Source organism: Chlorocebus sabaeus, chromosome 7 (assembly GCF_047675955.1).
Source record: "Chlorocebus sabaeus isolate Y175 chromosome 7, mChlSab1.0.hap1, whole genome shotgun sequence".
In the NCBI taxonomy this organism is placed as follows: domain Eukaryota; kingdom Metazoa; phylum Chordata; class Mammalia; order Primates; family Cercopithecidae; genus Chlorocebus; species Chlorocebus sabaeus.
Genome location: NC_132910.1, coordinates 106,155,428 through 106,174,273, shown reverse-complemented (window position 1 = coordinate 106,174,273; position 18,846 = coordinate 106,155,428). Strand labels below are relative to the sequence as shown.

The 18,846-nt window shown below is 34.8% G+C and overlaps 1 protein-coding gene across 2 annotated transcripts in view; it reads left to right on the top strand.

Annotated features, from left to right (window-relative positions):
• The window catches only part of MAP9 (microtubule associated protein 9), a 38,177-nt gene extending 23,586 nt beyond the window's left edge, over window positions 1-14,591 (top strand). For both annotated transcript variants that reach the window (XM_008000068.3, XM_008000070.3), the window contains exons 11-14: window positions 367-528; window positions 650-795; window positions 977-1,109; window positions 6,549-14,591. In XM_008000068.3, coding sequence (XP_007998259.3) covers window positions 367-528; window positions 650-795; window positions 977-1,109; window positions 6,549-6,671 — 564 coding nt within the window. In that variant the 3' untranslated portion in view covers window positions 6,672-14,591. The remainder of the gene's footprint in view (window positions 1-366; window positions 529-649; window positions 796-976; window positions 1,110-6,548) is intronic.
• The last annotated feature ends 4,255 nt before the right edge of the window (window positions 14,592-18,846 follow it).

The following is an 18,846-nucleotide window of genomic DNA, read 5'->3' as shown; positions in this document are numbered from 1 at the left end:
ATACCACTTAGCCTATTACAGTTTATTTTGACATAATTTGTTTAGTACACTTTCAAAACTAATAGTTGACATCTTTCTCATTAATAGGTCAATATGTGATAAATGTTTTTAGAAAAGGACATTTTAAAATCAGTGAATAATTCAGATAACATTCTTTGTAAATTAACTTATCTAAGCCATTCTAAATAAATTACTTTGAAAGTTAACTTCTAAGTACAATGAATATCAGAGGATTAAAGATAAATGTATATGTGTATATTTATATCTAGCCATATTTGTCTAATATTTATATCTAGCCATATTTGTCTCTCTCTCTATATATATATGTGTATATGTATATCACTCTATTATTTTTTTCCAATGCAGAAAAGAGCTGCTAAAAGAGAAGAAGCATTAGCGTCATTTGAGGCCTGGAAGGCTATGAAAGAAAAGGAAGCAAAGAAAATAGCTGCCAAAAAGAGGCTTGAAGAAAAAAACAAGAAGAAAACTGAAGAAGAAAATGCTGCAAGAAAAGGAGAAGCACTACAGGTATTCGGGAGCTTTGCACATCTTAATTATCTTAAAACATTTGAAATTCAAATTAATGATTAACGTATTTTTATTTATTTTCAAATATTCACAGTGAGAAAATTATTCTGAACTTTTTCAGGCTTTTGAAAAATGGAAAGAGAAAAAGATGGAATATCTTAAAGAGAAAAATAGAAAGGAGAGAGAATATGAAAGAGCAAAGAAACAGAAAGAGGAGGAAACTGTTGCTGAGAAAAAGAAAGATAATTTAACTGCTGTTGAGAAATGGTAATCCCAAATCATACATATTTTGACATATTTTAAATTAATAACACTTCAGAATTTTATAAAATTTATTTACTTGAAATTTACTAATGCATTTCAATTTCGTTACTGTCAAAGATGTACTAGGGAATCTTTATTATGTATTTTCCTTTAACTGTCCAGTGTTGTATACTATCCTCTGTAGGAATGAGAAAAAGGAAGCTTTTTTCAAGCAAAAGGAAAAAGAAAAAATAAATGAGAAAAGAAAGGAAGAACTGAAAAGAGCTGAGAAAAAAGATAAAGATAAACAAGCTATTGATGAATATGAAAAATGGCTGGTAGGTATTATTTGTCAATGCGCTTGAGTCTTTTTCATCTACCTTTTATGTCTTTTCTGTCCCTAATTCTATCTGCACCAGACCTACTGATCATTTCTACCTGGAATCTGCTTTGTTGAATTCAAGCTCTCCTCCTGCATATAGCATATTTTCTTTGATTTAGTCATTTCTATTAATGTTTCTACTATTCGCTCAAACACCCAGGCTTAAAACTTGTTAAAGTCTTCTTCCTTACCTGCATCCCCACATTTACCATTTACTATTGATGCCCATTCTTCCTTTGCTGTGATTCTCACATCTAACATCATAGAAAGAAGAAAAGTATACTATCGGGGCTACTACTTGGTGGAACTTGGTCATAACAAAAAGTAACACTGAATTTAATAGTAAGAAAATTATTCCATCTTTTATTCTCTTTTGATATTTCTGATGACCTCAAGGAGAATCTCTTATTTAGGTGTTTTTAATGAGAGAGCAGTTTTGAGATTTAGGAGGAGTAATAGCTAGCTGAACCAGATGTATGTATATATTTGATTTCACTTTACTTAATCTTTATAAAAGTTACTTTTTGTTGATGTCAAGCAAAATGTTACTTTCCATTTTAGAATATCAATATAAATATGCATTTTTGTCAATTTTTATATAAGTAATACATTATGAATAAATACATAAGTAGGTAACACATTCATATGAATAATTAACATATTCATATGATTCAGCAACCAAAAAGTATAACATTTTTGCACTGGAAGTCTATCCAGTCAGGTTTCTTATCAAACTTTAAAACAACTCATACCAATCGACTAGTTAAAAAAAAATCATCTAGGTTATTTTTGATTTGCATTTCTCTCATTAGAATTGAGCTCGAATATCTTTTCATTTGTATACAAGCCATTTATCTATTATTTTCTCTGTAAATTGTCATTTCATAGACTTTGTACACTTTTCCGTTAGATTGTTGGGTTTTTTTCTTACTGATTTCTAGAACCTTTTGTTTTGTGCTAAGGAAATTAACCTATCATTTTTTTTTATATGAGTTTCAAATATTTTTCCCCACCATACTGTTGGTTTTCCAACTTTCTTTATAGTATTTTATGCCATGAAGAATTTAAATTTTAGGTGTCAAATTTATCAGTCTTTTTTTTTTTTTTTTTTTTTGGCTATTGATTTTCAAGCATAGTTGAAAAGACCTCCACAATTTGAGGTTAAACAAAATTCTCTTATTTTTCTTCTAACAACTTTGTGACTTTAATACCTTAATGTTTTAACATTTATTCTACTTAGAATTTACCCTGATAATGGTGGGAAATATGATTTTAACTTTAGTTTTTCCAAATGTATCCTTTATAAAGTAGCCCATTTTTACTCATTGATTTGAGGTGCTGCTCTTATTATATGATATCTTCTCATATTTTCGGGTCTGTTTCTGAACTTTCTGTTCCATTGGTCAGTCTTGTGATTCCAGTGCCACACTTCATTATTAGACTTGATAGTTCTAAATATCTGCTTGGATTCATCTCCCTTTATAGTTCCTCTTTCACAGTCTTTTTGACCAGTCTTGTTTATTTTTTTTTCTATAAACAAGAATCTGCAGCAGTTAGAAAGGCACATCAGACATCATTTAAAAATGAGCTATTTAAAGATAGGATAAAAAGATAAAACAATAATATACTTAAGAAACATGCCAGACCAACATAAAGAAAATTGTAGAACTCTCCTGAACAACACATATGAAGACTTGAGAAAATGGATCAGAATTGCCCGTGCATAGAAACACACTTATAATGATGTTATAAAGATGTCAGAGCTCTCTGAAGTAATTTAATGCACTCGTAACAAAAGCCAACAGGATTTACTCTGTGTGTTGACTTTAGTACTGCTATATGCTAATTCTGTGCAGAGAAATAATAATAAGGTAATCAAAATTGGTTCAGTTTTGAATGAAAAAGGTAGTGTTTCTTGGTGATTTCCTTAAGTTAAACTTTTAAATAAAGCTATGTTCCAAAAAACATTTTAAAGTCCACTTATATTAAGAAGATACATACTGACTGCTAGAATCAATTAGGGAAATTAAATGTAAATGTTTGAGTTTTCCATTTTAATTTTGTATTTTCATGAAAATGAAATAGAATTGCCTTAATAAGTCACATTTAGGTACACTATTTTTAATTATAGTACTTAATTACATTGTCATTCTCATCAGTCCTCTGAAGAACAAGAATTCCTTAAAGACCAAAGACAAAATAACATGATATCTAGTAAAATGTCTGCAAATATAGTACACCTATAAACACACAATGTTACAGATCCATTCTGCTTCTTACCAAATTCTTATTGAAATTTGTTTGCAGATAGAATAGAAAAATTGTCCCTATATCGAAGTCTAATGACTTCAATTTTCATGTAAAATAACATCTCAAGCTTTTTATATACAAACTAGTTTGCACAGTAAGCATTTGGTGCATAGTTGTTTTAGGGGAAAGTTATAGCCAAAGATCAAGTAAGACTAAAATATTTTTCTTGCCAATTCCCAGCTTAATTCATCATTATCTTTAGTAAGAAAATGAGCAAAAAGCTCAGTTTTCCACAGGTGAATGTCAGAAGGACTTTTTAACAAGGTTCTTTTAATTACTATCAAGGTAACTATTGATTCTTGTGAATTGATATTACAGTTAATATAATTGTCTATTAGCTACCCTGACTTTACAGCTCCCGCTAGTAAGATGAAGCATATTTCAAGTTACTGTCCCCCCATGTTAAGTGGAATTAGAAAAAGAGATTTAGTCAATCTCTGTGGACACAGTCTGGTCACTGCTTTTCTTCCGCCTAGCTAGATGGTCTGCCTCTCTCTAAAATATTTAAATGATTGAAGATGATCTAATGACAGCTTTGGTTTTCACAATTAAAATTCTGAAAGGAAGTTCCCTCTTTGCCGTAATAGAAATAGCAAGCCAACAAACATGCAAACATTCTTATGACATGGAACGAGGATATGGATGTTAAGATTGAGAAGAAAACAAACCTCCCACTTAACTTTGTTATATGTGAATGGAAACCTTGTGCTGTATTGCCATATTATGCCTGTGGCACTTACATATACTGATGAAAAGATGCATACATACCTAATCATTTTCCATAATGCCTCTCCTCCCAAGCCATCAACCTACAGAGGCAGGTTTCACTAAGGGTTTTCCTGCTCCTTGAGGAATATGAGAAAAATACCACGATGAAGAAACCACCAAACCTTATAGCGTTAGCAGAGACATAAAGAAATAGACAATCCAAGTTGTAAGATGGAAAGACCAGATCCTACTAATATTTTAAGTATACCTAGATAAATATTTAGATTTCATACTAATATTCAGATACTCAGTTACTTCTTTGACGGGAGGATGTGCAGGGAAATGAAATGATTCTCAAATTCATCTGTAGAATAAAAATATGGGAGATAATATTTTGAGAATAATATGAAGTAGGACTATCCCTATCAAGCAATAAAATATAAATTTACCATTCCACTTCTGTGAATCATCATTCTTTCTACTGTTCTGAATTGTTCCCATCATGTTCCAGGATATATAATCTTCAAGAAAAATACACTCTCTGAACTCTGCATTTCCCTCTGTCTATAGGCCCACTTTTGTCTGCTTTTCTTTATAGTGAAACATCTAGAAAGTTTTGCTTATACTTCCTTAGTTCCTCATATCCTTTTCATTCACTTCCCACTTCAGTTTTGTCTTTGTCCTTATCACTACACCAAAATCACACTTTGAAAGTTACAGGTTTGCATCTATACGGTCTATTGTGTGTTTCTGTCCTGTTTCAGAATATCTCAGCATTCTACACTGTTGATTTCTTTCTCCAACAGCTGTCACCTCCTTTGGCTGTCATGCTCCCCTGATGTTCTCCTCACTTCTCTGCCTGGCTTCTGTGTCATTGTTGAATTGTTTTACCTAAGTTCTGCATGTTACCACGGCCTGCCAAGGCCCATATGATCTTAGTCCTCATCCATCTCTTTCTCACCTTGTGCCCCATTTCCATTTCTTGTCTCCTGCCTCTTGGCAAGCCTTAGTCGCAGTAGATCTTTTTTGTTTCCTCCCACATCACAAATTTTTTTCCCACTCTCAGAGCCCTCACTACTACTGTTTGCTTTGCTTGCAAAGCTCTTCCCCAATATTTATCACGAATGGCTTCTCCTATCCATCATTTCACACTTCAAAGGGACTTTCCCTGAGCCCATTTTTTGTTAAAAGTAAATACTCTTTTCTGTTCCTTCTCATAGTTTTAAAACATGTTTCCTAGAAATTGACACAACTTGGAATTATCCGTTGTTTATTTTCTTGTTTGTTTCTGTCCATTTTGAAAGTTGCCTGGGGGACAGAGACAATATCTGTGTGTTGGGATTTTAAAAAAATTTTGTATTTGCAATTGACACATAAAAAGTGTACATATTTATGGGATATAGTGTGATGTTTCCATCTACGTATACATTGTATAATGATCAAAAATGACTCACAAAGGTAGGCAAAATGTTTGATGCAAAGATGACATTAATATTTTTTATATGAAAGTACACAAATTGCTAAAAATTAAAGGCACTGATACCATACATTTAAATGGCCAAATAATTGAGCAGAAAATTTACAAAAGGGCTAAAGAAAGGTTTGAAAATGTGCTCAAGTTCAATAATAAAGAAACATGAGGTAGATTTTTTAACTATTTGTAAAAAATTTGAAGTATCTCATACTGTCATGACATATTAAAACTTTGCACCGAGTAAATTTACTCCTGAGAATTTGTTCTCACAAAGTCATCACCAACTTATAATAGTTATTATCTTTGAGTTACAATAGTAGGTCTGTTTTTCTATTTTATACAATTCTTTTTTAATGTTCTCACTTTTATAGTTTAAAAAATTAAGTGATATTAATACCTGTTGATGTACTTACAAATTGGCAATGTTTCCTAGCTGTTTTTTTTTTCTTGTTTCCATTTTTTGTTTGTTTTTCTTGAGACAGGGTCTCACTCTGTTGCCCAGGCTGGAGTGCAGTGGTGCGATCTTAGCTCACTGCAACCTCCACCTCCCTGGCTCAAGCAATCTTCCCACCTTAGCCTCCTAAGTAGCTGAGACTATAGGTGTGTGCCACCACACCTGGCTAATTTTTGTATTGTTTTGTAGAGATGATGTTTCACCATGTTTCCCAGGCTGGTCTCGAACTCCCAGGCTCAAACGATCCACCCACCTCAGTTTCCTAAAGTGCTGGGATTACTGGTGTGAGCCACCATGCCTGGCCCTACCTGTTATTTCTTTATGATCTGTTAAACTAGGAAGTGATATATAAATATCCTATAATGGATTATTTTCTTCAGCAAGCAACCTGATTTGAAAATAATATTCATATATGTACATAAATTTATAGTGTTCTATTTTCTCTTTAGGAAAATAAGGAAAGGCAAGAAAGAATTGAACGAAAACAGAAGAAACGTCATTCCTTTCTTGAAAGTGAGGCACTTCCTCCGTGGAGCCCTCCAAGCAGAACTGTGTTCACAAAAGTGTTTTGATAATTCTAGTTCTTACATTATTTAGTTGTTTATCGGTTTGCCAATATTTGCCATAGATTTAAAAACATTCAATTATTTATAGTTAGAGGAATATATTTTAATTAAATGCCAGACACTCCTGCTGACAATGAGAGAGATACTTTGGTGAAAGTATTTTTTTAAAACTGTAGATAAACTGCCTCAAATGAAGATCTAATAATCAGATTGTTTTTACCATTAAGATACATAAAGTTTAATCATGTCCTGATAATTCTTACAGTGGAGTGATTCATGATCTTTTTCATTAAGTGCTGTGTGTTAAGTATATTTAATTTCAGTAATAGAAATTATTCCATTTGTGGATGATTGTGAATCTAGATTCAGGTTTTTAAATGAATGGTCGCTGGGAAGTGCACATATATTATTCCTTCTGAAACTGATGTTTAGCTCAAAGCAGTTGCATTTGTACTGTGCAAGTTAGAATTTTGATCAGTTGAGGCAGTAGTTCAGTAGAACTCTAATCATCAAGGCTTTTTATTTAAGAACTGCCTTATGTTTTAATATGAATGTACTTTATCTGTTCCAGGCTTATGTGACAATCATAGGCACTTTATAATGAGTCCACCTCTGAAATTTTTCTTTTTGAATTCTATCTCACTGTATTATTTCAGTGATACCAAAAGACATCAATGTCACAGTAGTGATATACTTATGTATTAGTTATGGAAATTCCACAGGAGTTCAAGGTCATTATCACTATAATTATTTTCCAGACTAAAGCCATAAAGGTGATTTAGGCAATTATTGTCATCTTAGCTAGTCCAGTTTTATAGCTTATATTCTGAAGACAGCTGTATGGGAAGGTAAATATGTTGACAATGTCCACAAAGCCTTTATTTATTTATTTATTTATTTGATCTCTGCATGTCCTTGTAGTCATTGGTCTCATACTTGACCTGGGCCTCTGATTTAAGACAGACCAAGTATATGCTCTCGGAGTTGAAATGCAGCATTAGTCAATAATGCAATGCAGAGATGATGGATGAGAATACACAGTTCCTATTTATTGAGCATCTAATATATAATCTCTACTGTATCTTTACAAATGTATTTAACATCTTTACAACAACTTTTCAGGGTAGGTGTTATTAGCTTCATCTTACAGATAAAAATACTGATGCTCAGATAACCCAAGTAATTTGCCGCCCATCTGGAGTGTGCCTGAACTGGGATCAAACGGGATTCAGTCTGTCTGACTGAATCTGCCTCCTTCTGAAATCTCTGTGCTCTTTTTCACACTTCTCTGTAGCCTCAGAGACAGCTAAGTTCTGTCAAGACCTCTGCATAGTATCAACATTACAAACACGTTTTAACTTTTAGAGCCTAAAATCATGTATTGTTATCCAAACATGATCTTTCTCTATAGAAATAGCTGCTTGTTGTTAGAGATGGTGGACGTCATTAAATCTATCAAGTGAAATAAAAATCCATAAGATTTCATGAGTTACTCAGGCATCTTATAACTACTATCAGAATATCAGAAACCTCAGCACGTTATGTGACAAAGGCTTTGAGATGGTCACTGCAGACGTTTCACACACTGAGCATCAGCCTTCTTGCTGCATTGCATGTGCAAGATAAGATGTCATAGGCGGCTTTGTAAGATTGTATCAGTGCTATAGACAATTAAGAGAAATTGCGTAGATAAAACTAGAACCCTTTCTATATGGCCAGAGCTATAATACTTTATGAAATTGATCTAATTATCTGCAATATGTAGTATCAGCATGGAACTTAGGACCTCTCTTACTCATTCCTCTGTCCCCCATAGTTCCAAACACAGTGCCTGCCAAAATAGATTTAGTGTTTATTGTATTATCTATTTAGAGCTAAAAAGATATTTACAAATTCCAGGGAAGTAAAAGGAAAAAAATTGAAAAAGGTACAGCTACTTTTGGGGATGTGAGATCATGAATGTGTATCTTACAGATTTCACATTAATTATTTACTTTCCAATTATTTTCTTCTATATTATCATATTTAGTGGCTAACCGTTACTACCTCTTAGGTAGTTGTGAGAACTGAATTAATTAATGTAAAGTATTTGACACATAATAAGGACTTAAAGGTTCATTGTTGTCATTATTGATTTACTGCCATGAGCCCTACATTTCCCCATTTCATGAGTGTAAGAACATTAACATAGATAGAGTTAATAATGGTTATTTGACATTACACGTTTTTAGCAAGAAGAAATTTCTGTCTTGTTGGCCAGTCCAGGCTGTATCACTCAAAAAAAATACAGAGAGATTACATTTATTGATTTGTGTATGTTGAACCAGCCTCATCCCAGGGATGAAGCCCACTTGATCATGGTGGATAAGTTTTTTGATATGCCGCTGGATTCGGTTTGCCAGTATTTTATTGATAATTTTTGCATCGATGTTCATCAGGGATATTGGTCTAAAATTCTCTTTTTTTGTTGTGTCTCTGCCAGGCTTTGGTATCAGGATGATGCTGGCCTCATAAAACGAGTTAGGGAGGATTCCCTCTTTTTCTGTTGATTGGGGTAGTTTCAGAAGGAATGGTACCAGCTCCTCCTTGTACCTCTGGTAGAATTCGGCTGTGAATCCATTGGGTCCTGGACTTTTTTTGGTTGGTAGGCTGTTAATTATTGCCTCAATTTCAGAGCCTGTTATTGGTCTATTCGGAGATTCAACTTCTTCCTGGTTTAGTCTTGGAAAGATGTATGTGTCTAGGAATTTATACATTTCTTCTAGATTTTCTAGCTTATTTGCGTAGAGGTGTTTATAGTATTCTCTGATGGTAGTTTATATTTCTGTGGGATTGGTGGTGAGATCCCCTTTATCATTTTTTATTGCGTCTATTTGATTCTTCTCTCTTTTCTTCTTTATTAGTCTTGCTAGTGGTCTATCGATGTGGTTGATCTTTTCAAAAAACCAGCTCCTGGATTCATTGATTTTTTGAAGGGTTTTTTGTGTCTCTATCTCCTTCAGTTCTGCTCTGATCTTAGTTATTTCTTGCCTTCTGCTAGCTCTTGAATGTGTTTGCTCTTGCTTCTCTAGTTCTTTCAATTGTGATGTTAGTGTGTCAATTTTGATCTTTCCTGCTTTCTCTTATGGGCATTTAGTGCTATAAATTTCCCTCTACACGCTGCTTTAAATATGTCCCAGAGATTCTGGTATGTTGTGTCTTTGTTCTCATTGGTTTCAGAGAACATCTTTATTTCTGCCTTCATTTTGTTATGTACCCAGTAGTCATTCAGGAGCAGGTTGTTCAGTTTCCATGTAGTTGAGTGGTTTTGACCGAGTTTCGTAATCTTGTGTTCTAGTTTGATTGCACTGTGGTCTGAGAGAGAGTTTGTTATCATTTCTGTTCTTTTACATTTGCTGAGGAGTGCTTTACTTCCAACTATGTGGTCAATTTTGGAATAAGTGTGATGTGATGCTGAGAAGATTGTATATTCTGTTGATTTGGGGTGGAGAGTTCTGTAGATGTCTATTAGGTCCGCTTGGTGCAGAGTTGAGTTCAATTCCTGGATATCCTTGTTAACCTTCTGTCTCATGATTGATCTGTCTAATGTTGACAGTGGGGTGTTAAAGTCTCCCATTATTATTGTTTGGGAGTGTAAGTCTCTTTGTAGGTCTCTAAGGACTTGCTTTATGAAGCTGAGTGCTCCTGTGTTGGGTGCATATATATTTAGGATAGTTAGCTCCTCTTGTTGAATTGATGCCTTTACCATTATGTAATGGCCTTCTTTGTCTCTTTTGATCTTTGTTGGTTTAAAGTCTGTTTTATCAGAGACTAGGATTGCAACGCCTGCTTTTTTTTGTTCTCCATTTGCTTGGTAGATCTTCCTCCATTCCTTTATTTTGAGCCTATGTGTGTCTCTGCACATGAGAGGGGTCTCCTGAATACAGCACACTGATGGGTCTTGACGCTTTAACCAATTTGCCAGTCTGTGTCTTTTAATTGGAGCATTTAGCCCATTTACATTTAAGGTTAATATTGTTATGTGTGAATTTGATCCTGTCATTATGATGTTAGCTGGTTATTTTGCTCATTAGTTGATGCAGTTTCTTCCTAGCATCAATGATCTTTACAATTTGGCATGTTTTTGCGGTGGCTGGTACCAGTTGTTCCTTTCCATGTTTAGTGCTTCCTTCAGGAGCTCTTGTAGGGCAGGCCTGGTGGTGACAAAATCTCTCTTGGGAAAAAATTTTTGCAATCTACTCATCTGACAAAGGGCTAATATTTAGAATCTATGAAGAACTCAAATTTACAAGGAAAAAACAACCCCATCAAAAAGTGGGCAAAGGATATGAACAGACACTTCTCAAAAGAAGATATTTATACAGCCAATAGACACATGAAAAATTGCTCATCATCACTGGCCATCAGAGAAATGCAAATCAAAACCACAATGAGATACCATCTCACACCAGTTAGAATGGCAATCATTAAAAAGTCAGGACAAAACAGGTGCTGGAGAGGATGTGGAGAAATGGGAGCACTTTTACACTGTTGGTGGGACTGTAAACTGGTTCAACCATTGTGGAAGACAGTGTGGTGATTCCTCAAGGATCTAGAACTAGAAATACCACTGGACCCAGCCATCCCATTACTGGGTATATACCCAAAGGATTATAAATCATGCTGCTATAAAGACACATGCACACGTATGTTTATTGCGGCATTATTCACAATAGCAAAGACTTGGAACCAACCCAAATGTCCATCAATGATAGACTGGATTAAGAAAATGTGGCACATACACACCATGGAATACTATGCAGCCTTAAAAAAGGATGAGTTCATGTTCTTTGTAGGGACATAGATGCAGCTGGAAACCATCATTCTCAGCGAACTATTTCAGGGACCAAAAACCAAACATCGCATGTTCTCACTCATAGGTGGGAATTGAACAATGAGAACACTTGGACACAGGAAGGGGAACATCACACACTGGGGCCAGTCGTAGGGTGTGGGGAGGGGGAAGGAATAGCATTAGGAGATATACCTAATGTAAATGACAAGTTAATGGGTGCAGCACACCAACGTGGCACATGTATGCATATGTAACAAGCCTGCACGTTGTACACATGTACCCTAGAACTTAATGTATAATAAAAGTATTTTTTTATATATATGTGTGTGTATATATATATAGAGAGAGAAAGAGATGCCTTGTATTAGTTCTAAAAAGAACGCTAAGTATTAATTTCTTAGGATTGCTTCCGAGGTAGGATGAGGTATTTGCATAGACCCAACAAGTCATTCCCTTCAAATTATTTTTGTCTTACTATGATAAATAACATACTATTTCCTGTTTACAGCAACCTGTGATGAAATTAACTAGTTGAATAAAATCACCTCTTCTAGCACAAATAAAGCTGTGTTTGGGGAGGTGGGTGAAAATACAGTACTATTGTTTACTTCCTAAGATCCAAGGGAGAGAATCAAGCTTGATAATATTCTCTTGAATATATTTACCTATTTAAAAGGTATGATTTTCTCATATTTCCTTAGGAAGTATGTCATCTCAATATAGATATTTACTCATTAGGTTTACATTAATTTGTATTATAAAGGAATGATTAATTCAAATTAAGGACATTAAAAGTATATAGACTTTCACATAAAAGTTCTGGTTTTGTAAATCACATTGGTCACTTAAAGAATGCAGAGATCTCAAAGTAAGGAAAACACATTTTATGAATATTTTAAAACATTACTTAAAAGTTTCCTTAGAAAGCACATTTGTGGATAAATTTAAATATTAATACTAAAAAATAAAGTAGTAAACAATTTAAGTTTCATAATAATGAAGAAAGTGGTAATGCTATATAACTTAAAAGATGCAATATGGCATTTTAGATCAAGAGGTTAAAGTTTTCTTAATGAAAGAAAGTAACTATTTATGGGATAAAAACATTCCAGTGGTTAGTATTTGCCTCATACTTCAAAAATGTTAATCCATTTATTGTTTAAAGTTATATTGAAACTGATATTTTCACTGTTGCCAAAGCAGTACCTGACAGTAGATAGGTATCCACAGTCTTATGTTCCTTAGAATTATAGAACTATGCCTCTGAAAGGGGTTTTAATACTTTAGTAAACCTGGCCTAAACTCTTTTATTTCTAAGTTGAAGAAACTGATTGTCAAGTACTTTTGACTTGTCCAATCTCCTACAACTAACTACAGTACATTTAGAGTTAGATCCAGTATCAGGTGTCCCAATTGTATTCTGCTCACCATTCCACAATTTCAATATTGATAAAACTTTCACACTAACTTTTGAACTGTTCATGTCCTCTTATTTATTTCCTTATTCCTCCACTGCCTTCTTCATAACTGTCCACCAGATCAAAGCTATTTGGGTACCTACACTATCATTTAAAGTGAGGGGAAATAATGAAGTTCCCTAAATTCTGTGTCATGGACTAAGATACAATAAAGAAAAGGAATTTCACAAAGTAGGGGAAATTACATGTTAGTCTTAATCATTCCTAAGAATAAACTAGTAAAAGAAACTTAGATTTCCCTAATTTAATCTTGACTCCAATTTCAATAGTGCTATATAAAAAGGTATCTAAACCCATATGCTTCCTTTTACATAAAACAAAGGTATCAACTTTCCTAGTTTGCATTTACACTGGCTAATAGGATAATAAAATGCTGTGTAAATGTTAAACTGGAGCCTTCTCTGAGTTATTTTTACTTTAAAATTTCATGTGATTATGCCATTTTGTATATGTATATTACATGTAATTGTATAATGTTAATTTGGGTAGGCAAAATTCTTGGTATTGAATTTAGGGTGTCTTAAAAATTATTAAGAATATATTAATGTCTGCTTTTTGGTAGTATGTTTTCATGTAATGTTTAATGTATTAAAATCAACCATTCAAGATTTATTTTATTGGGTGACACTATTGACTGTGTTCCAAAATGCCCAGAGTGTTAGGAAATGTGGTGTGAGTTTTATTTGTGGGCTAAGGATGAAACAATCGTATTATGCTAATATACCTTTTATTATAAATGACTAAAAATTTGGATATAAAACTGATGTTTTACTACACAGATTAGAGATAGATAATTATATAATTATTAAATAATTAGAAAATGCAAATAAGCAAAAGTCACCCATGTTCCCAGTTCTCATCTCCCAAAGATAATTATAACTAACATATTATTGTGTACTCTTCCCATTAATTAGTTTCTAGTGTACTTTCTCCTGTACCTGAAATTAAGCTGAGAAAAAAGAGATTGCTCCTCCCTCCTCTTTCTCTCTCCCACTCTGTCTCTCTCCTGTGCTATCTGTGTGTATATACAAATATGTATGCATATATATATAAAATGTACATAATATATATAAAATACAAATACTAATGTGCATATGTGCATATTTTCAAACATACACATATTTTTTATTATTTGAAATAAGAATGAGATCAGACTACATATTTGGTAGCCAGATTTTTTTCACTCAGTGATATATCATGAACGTATTTCCATGCTAATATAATTTTCTAATAATTTTAGATGCTGTAACTACAATTTAATTGTTATTGGGCAATTTGTTGCTTAACAAATGGTAAAGCTTTACAAATGATAAATAATATGATCATTATTCTTGTAGCCAATATCATTATTAGAAATGATGGACCTCATTAAAGCTATAAAATTAAATAAGAATTTATAAATGTAAGGAGTTATTTAGACATCTTATATCTAGTATTACAGTGTCAGAAAACTCAACAGGTTATATGACAGACTTTGAGATAGTCACTCAGAAGTTTTCACATGCAGGATTAACCTTGCTGCAGTTCATGTGCAAGATTTAAAAAGATGTCATGGATCACTTTGTAATGTCATATCATTGCTGTTGATAAATAAAGGAAATGTTATAAATAAAACTAGATGCCTTTTTATATTTCTAGAACTACAAGACATAGGATGTGAGTTGTTTAATGGGCATAGAATTTCAGTTTTTGCAGGATGAAGAGAGTTCTGGAGATAACTTGCACGTCAGTGAGAATGTATGTAACACTACTGAACCCTACACTTAAAAATGGTTAAGATAGTAAATTTTACATATATTTGGCCACAGTTTCAAAACCACAAAGCAATAATAATAATGCTTACGTGCTCATATAAGAGGGATATAGAGAAGACTTCTGCCCTGATTATAGAATGTCTTTTGTTTGGTCTAACTGGACCAACTTGCTCATCTCCGATGAGTCACCATTGATTCAATTACAGTTGCTAGGAGAATGTCAGATGCTGAAGGACTCAAACCTGGATTGAATACTGAGTAAGAAAGCAACAGTTCCAGTAAACCTAGTAACTCTTCATTTCAGATTTTGTTCTTGAACCCACTTTATTTTTGACATAAGCTTTAGGGTTCTTGTTATGCTTTTAAAACCAAATTATATTATGATTTCTGGGAGACTTGTAGTAACCATACACAATAATGGAATCCATTCACTTGAAGTAGATATGATGAAACGAATCCCCATCTAGAGATTAATTGAATTCAGTTATATTTCTGTATGCATGGCCATATAACTTTTAAAAATAACTCCACGGTGTTCATGGATCCCCTTTGAGGAAAGTCTACTGTGACTCCTACCCATCTCACACACAGTGTAACTTACTCTCTTCTCTACGCTGTTTCCCTACCCTAAATGGCTGTTATTGAAGGCCGTACCTTTTAAAGTGTATACGTCTATTTTCCAACTTAAATGAGCGCTTTATGAGGACAGGAACTATATTTTCCACATTTTGACATTTCTAGTTTATCAGTTGGTTCTGGATAATCTTTGGCTGATAGAATAGTAAGTTAAAAGTAAAATACAAAAATAGTGCATGAATATGACTGGGTGCAGTGGCTTATGCCTGTAATCCCAGCACTTTGGGAGGCCAAGGCAGGCGGATCACCTGAGGTCGGGAGTTCGAGATCAGCCTGACCAACATGGAGAAACTCTGTCTCTACTAAAAATACAAGATTAGCTGGGTGTGGTGACACATGCCTGTAATCCCAGCTACTAGGGAGGCTAAGGCAGGAGAATCTCTTGAACCCGGGAGGTGGAGATTGCGGTAAGCTGAGATCATGCCATTGCACTCCAGACTGGGGCAACAAGAGCAAAATTCCGTCTCAAAAAAAAAAAAATATATATATATATATGCATGAATGTAATGCATGTATATTATATATATGAACAAGGACTTTATAGATAACATTTTAGAAATTGTATGAGTATTAAAATGGGATTATACATTATGACTGTTATAACTTACAAATAGTTTGAAATTTTACTTACATATTACATTATTTTTTCAGTTTCAACAAAATAATCTTTTAAATGAAAAACCGCATATGTGTGTATCATTGCATTAAGTTGGGAAAGAAAATAAGCTCACATATATTCTAATATTTACAACTAAGTAAGCACTATCCAGAGCACTATTTTTTTTCTATCTTGGTGTCCTTCCTGTGTCAATATTAAATAAATTTTAAAAAAAGAAATAAGTCCAAGGTTTACTGGTTCATTCAGTCTAAAAAATGAATCCCAGATAGAACTATCGTTTGAATAGAGCTGTAATTCAGATATGCCCAAGCGTGGATGCTGAAGTCAAGGTCTACAGTGATGCTTCTATCCTAGTGAGTAGATTGCATGGTTGCTTGTGGCTACTTTTTTTTTTCTAATTTTTACTTTAGGAGCTTTTTCCCACACCCTGAGATATTTTTCTTGAAACATGAATTTGTTTCTATCACTAGATTTTCCATTTTAACAGACACAAATAAAAAAAAAATTACTTTTTTCTGGTTCTACCACCAGAAAAATAATTGTAAGTGTGTTGATAAATGTGTGAGGACAAATGACCTCAGTATTGAACAGGCAAAATGGAGGGGCAAGGGTGATGATGAACTGGGGATACAGAGCCTACCTCTTCCTCAATAACAACCAATGGTTGCCTTGACAGAATTTGTATTTTAAAATATCAGTGTCCATGTCAACTAAACAAACAAAACTCTTAAAGTGAACACTGCAAGGTCCAAATGAAACAGCTCTGCAAGCCTTCCTGGTTATGTTTTCTTCCCCAGAAATTTCCAGCTGGTGTGCTGAAGCACATACATGAGCTAAAGTGCACTGATACACTACAAATACTGTGGGGGGTCAGGGAGTTACAAAAGCTTAGGACAGAGCCCCAGTTGAGTGTGTCCCCTCTGGCTCAAACTGCTTCAGACAGGCTTCTAGAAGGGTGCCACGTGGAGACTCGGGCTTACTGGTGTGCCACTTTGTACTTGCAGGTTACTACAAAGTGAGGGACATGCACAGTCACTGCTTTACCTTGGCCATGAATATCCTCAATCATATGAAATCCTTTTCAGTAGCCAGCTGTGGAGTATGCTACTTGCCATGGATGGGGCCTGTGGGCTGCTGGAGGGGTTCATTTCTCAGATGCCCAAAACACATCACTGTAGGGGATCAATCAGTATGGTTGGAAAAATTATAGATATAGGAAACAGACACAAACCTTCTTGGAAGGCTAGGGGTGTTGTATAGCTTCAGTAGATTTGGCTGAACACAGGCAGATTCTCTTTTCAGGAACCAGAGAGCTTAGAGCATAGATACAAAGAATATAAGGGAGTTTATCTAAATAGCTTGTTTACTCATGTGGTCCTAAGACTAACTTTTGATCATTCCCAGGCAGGATGGCTCTCTCCTGGGGAGGGCGACCAGGTTAATTATCCACAGGTGTGTTGACTCAAAGCCTTTGTCATTAATCTGTGCTGAATAAATGCCCACAGGGCCAGCTAGTCAAGTTGTGCAACTGCCACAACTCTTTCTGTGCGTGGCCCGGCACCCTAACTGCTCTTTCACTGAATATTCAGTGTCTGAGTACATTATTCATCTGTCTTGCATCACTATGGTAGCCAGCCTAATGGCCAGACTAATAGAAGCTGGGTGGTGCCTGGAGGCTACATGGAGTCTCCTGGAGGGTACAGTTCTCTGTCTTCAAGTATATACTGCCTTTCATAGTTCGTGTGAACTTTTAGAGGCATCCAAACTAGCTGCAGGGTGAATGCGCTATCCATTCCAACCATGGAAGTGCCATTCATCAAAACCAGAACTCCATGATTATCTTGATACACTGTATTTCACAAAATATTCAACATGATTTGAAGTTTGCTTTATCACATGAAATCTTAGCATTTTAATTGTTAATGAAAGAAAAGAACACTGCTTGGTTACTTAAATATGATTCCAATGCAAAGGATTTGATGATGCAGTATATGTTTTCAAAAATCGTATTATCTATTTATGCTAACAAAATGTTTGGTCTCTAAGGGTTTGATGAGATAATCTTGAAATGTCTTGATCAGGATTGCATGTGGACATCTCAAATATAAAGCCTGATATTTAAAAGTCACACAAGCAAAGTTAGTCCATTTTCACACTGCCATAAAGATAGTACCTGAGACTGGGGAATTTATAAAGGAAAGAGGTTTAATTGACTCACAGTTCCACATGGCTGGGGAGGCCTCAGGAAACTTGCAGTCATGATGGAAGTTGAAGGGCAAGCAAGGCATATCTTACATAGTGGAGGAGAGAAAGAGAGAGAGCAGGGGAAATGCGAGACATATCAAACAAACATCTCGTGAGAACTCTGTCACTGTCATAATAACAGCATGGGGGAATCTGCCCCCATGATCCAATCACCTCCCACCAGGTCCCTCCCTCAACATGAGATTACAATTTGAGATGAAATTTGGGTGGGGACAGAGTCAAACCATATAATTTCTGCCTCTGGCCCCTCCCAAATCTCATGTCCTTTTCACATTTCAAAACCAATCATGCCTTCCCAACAGTCTCTTCCACCCATGAGCCTGTAAAATCAAAAGCACGTTAGTTACTTCCAAGATACAATGGGATACTGGCACTGGGTAAATGTTGCTATTCCAAATAGGAGAAGTTGGCCAAAACAAAGGGACCCCATGCCCCATGCCCCATGCAAGTCCAAAACCCAGAAGGGCAGTCATTAAATCTTAAAGCTCTGAAATGATCTGCTTTGACTCCATGTCTCACATCCAGGGTACTCTGATGGAAAGTGTGGGCTCCCACAGCCTTGGGCAGCTCTGCCCTTGTGGCTCTTGAGGATACA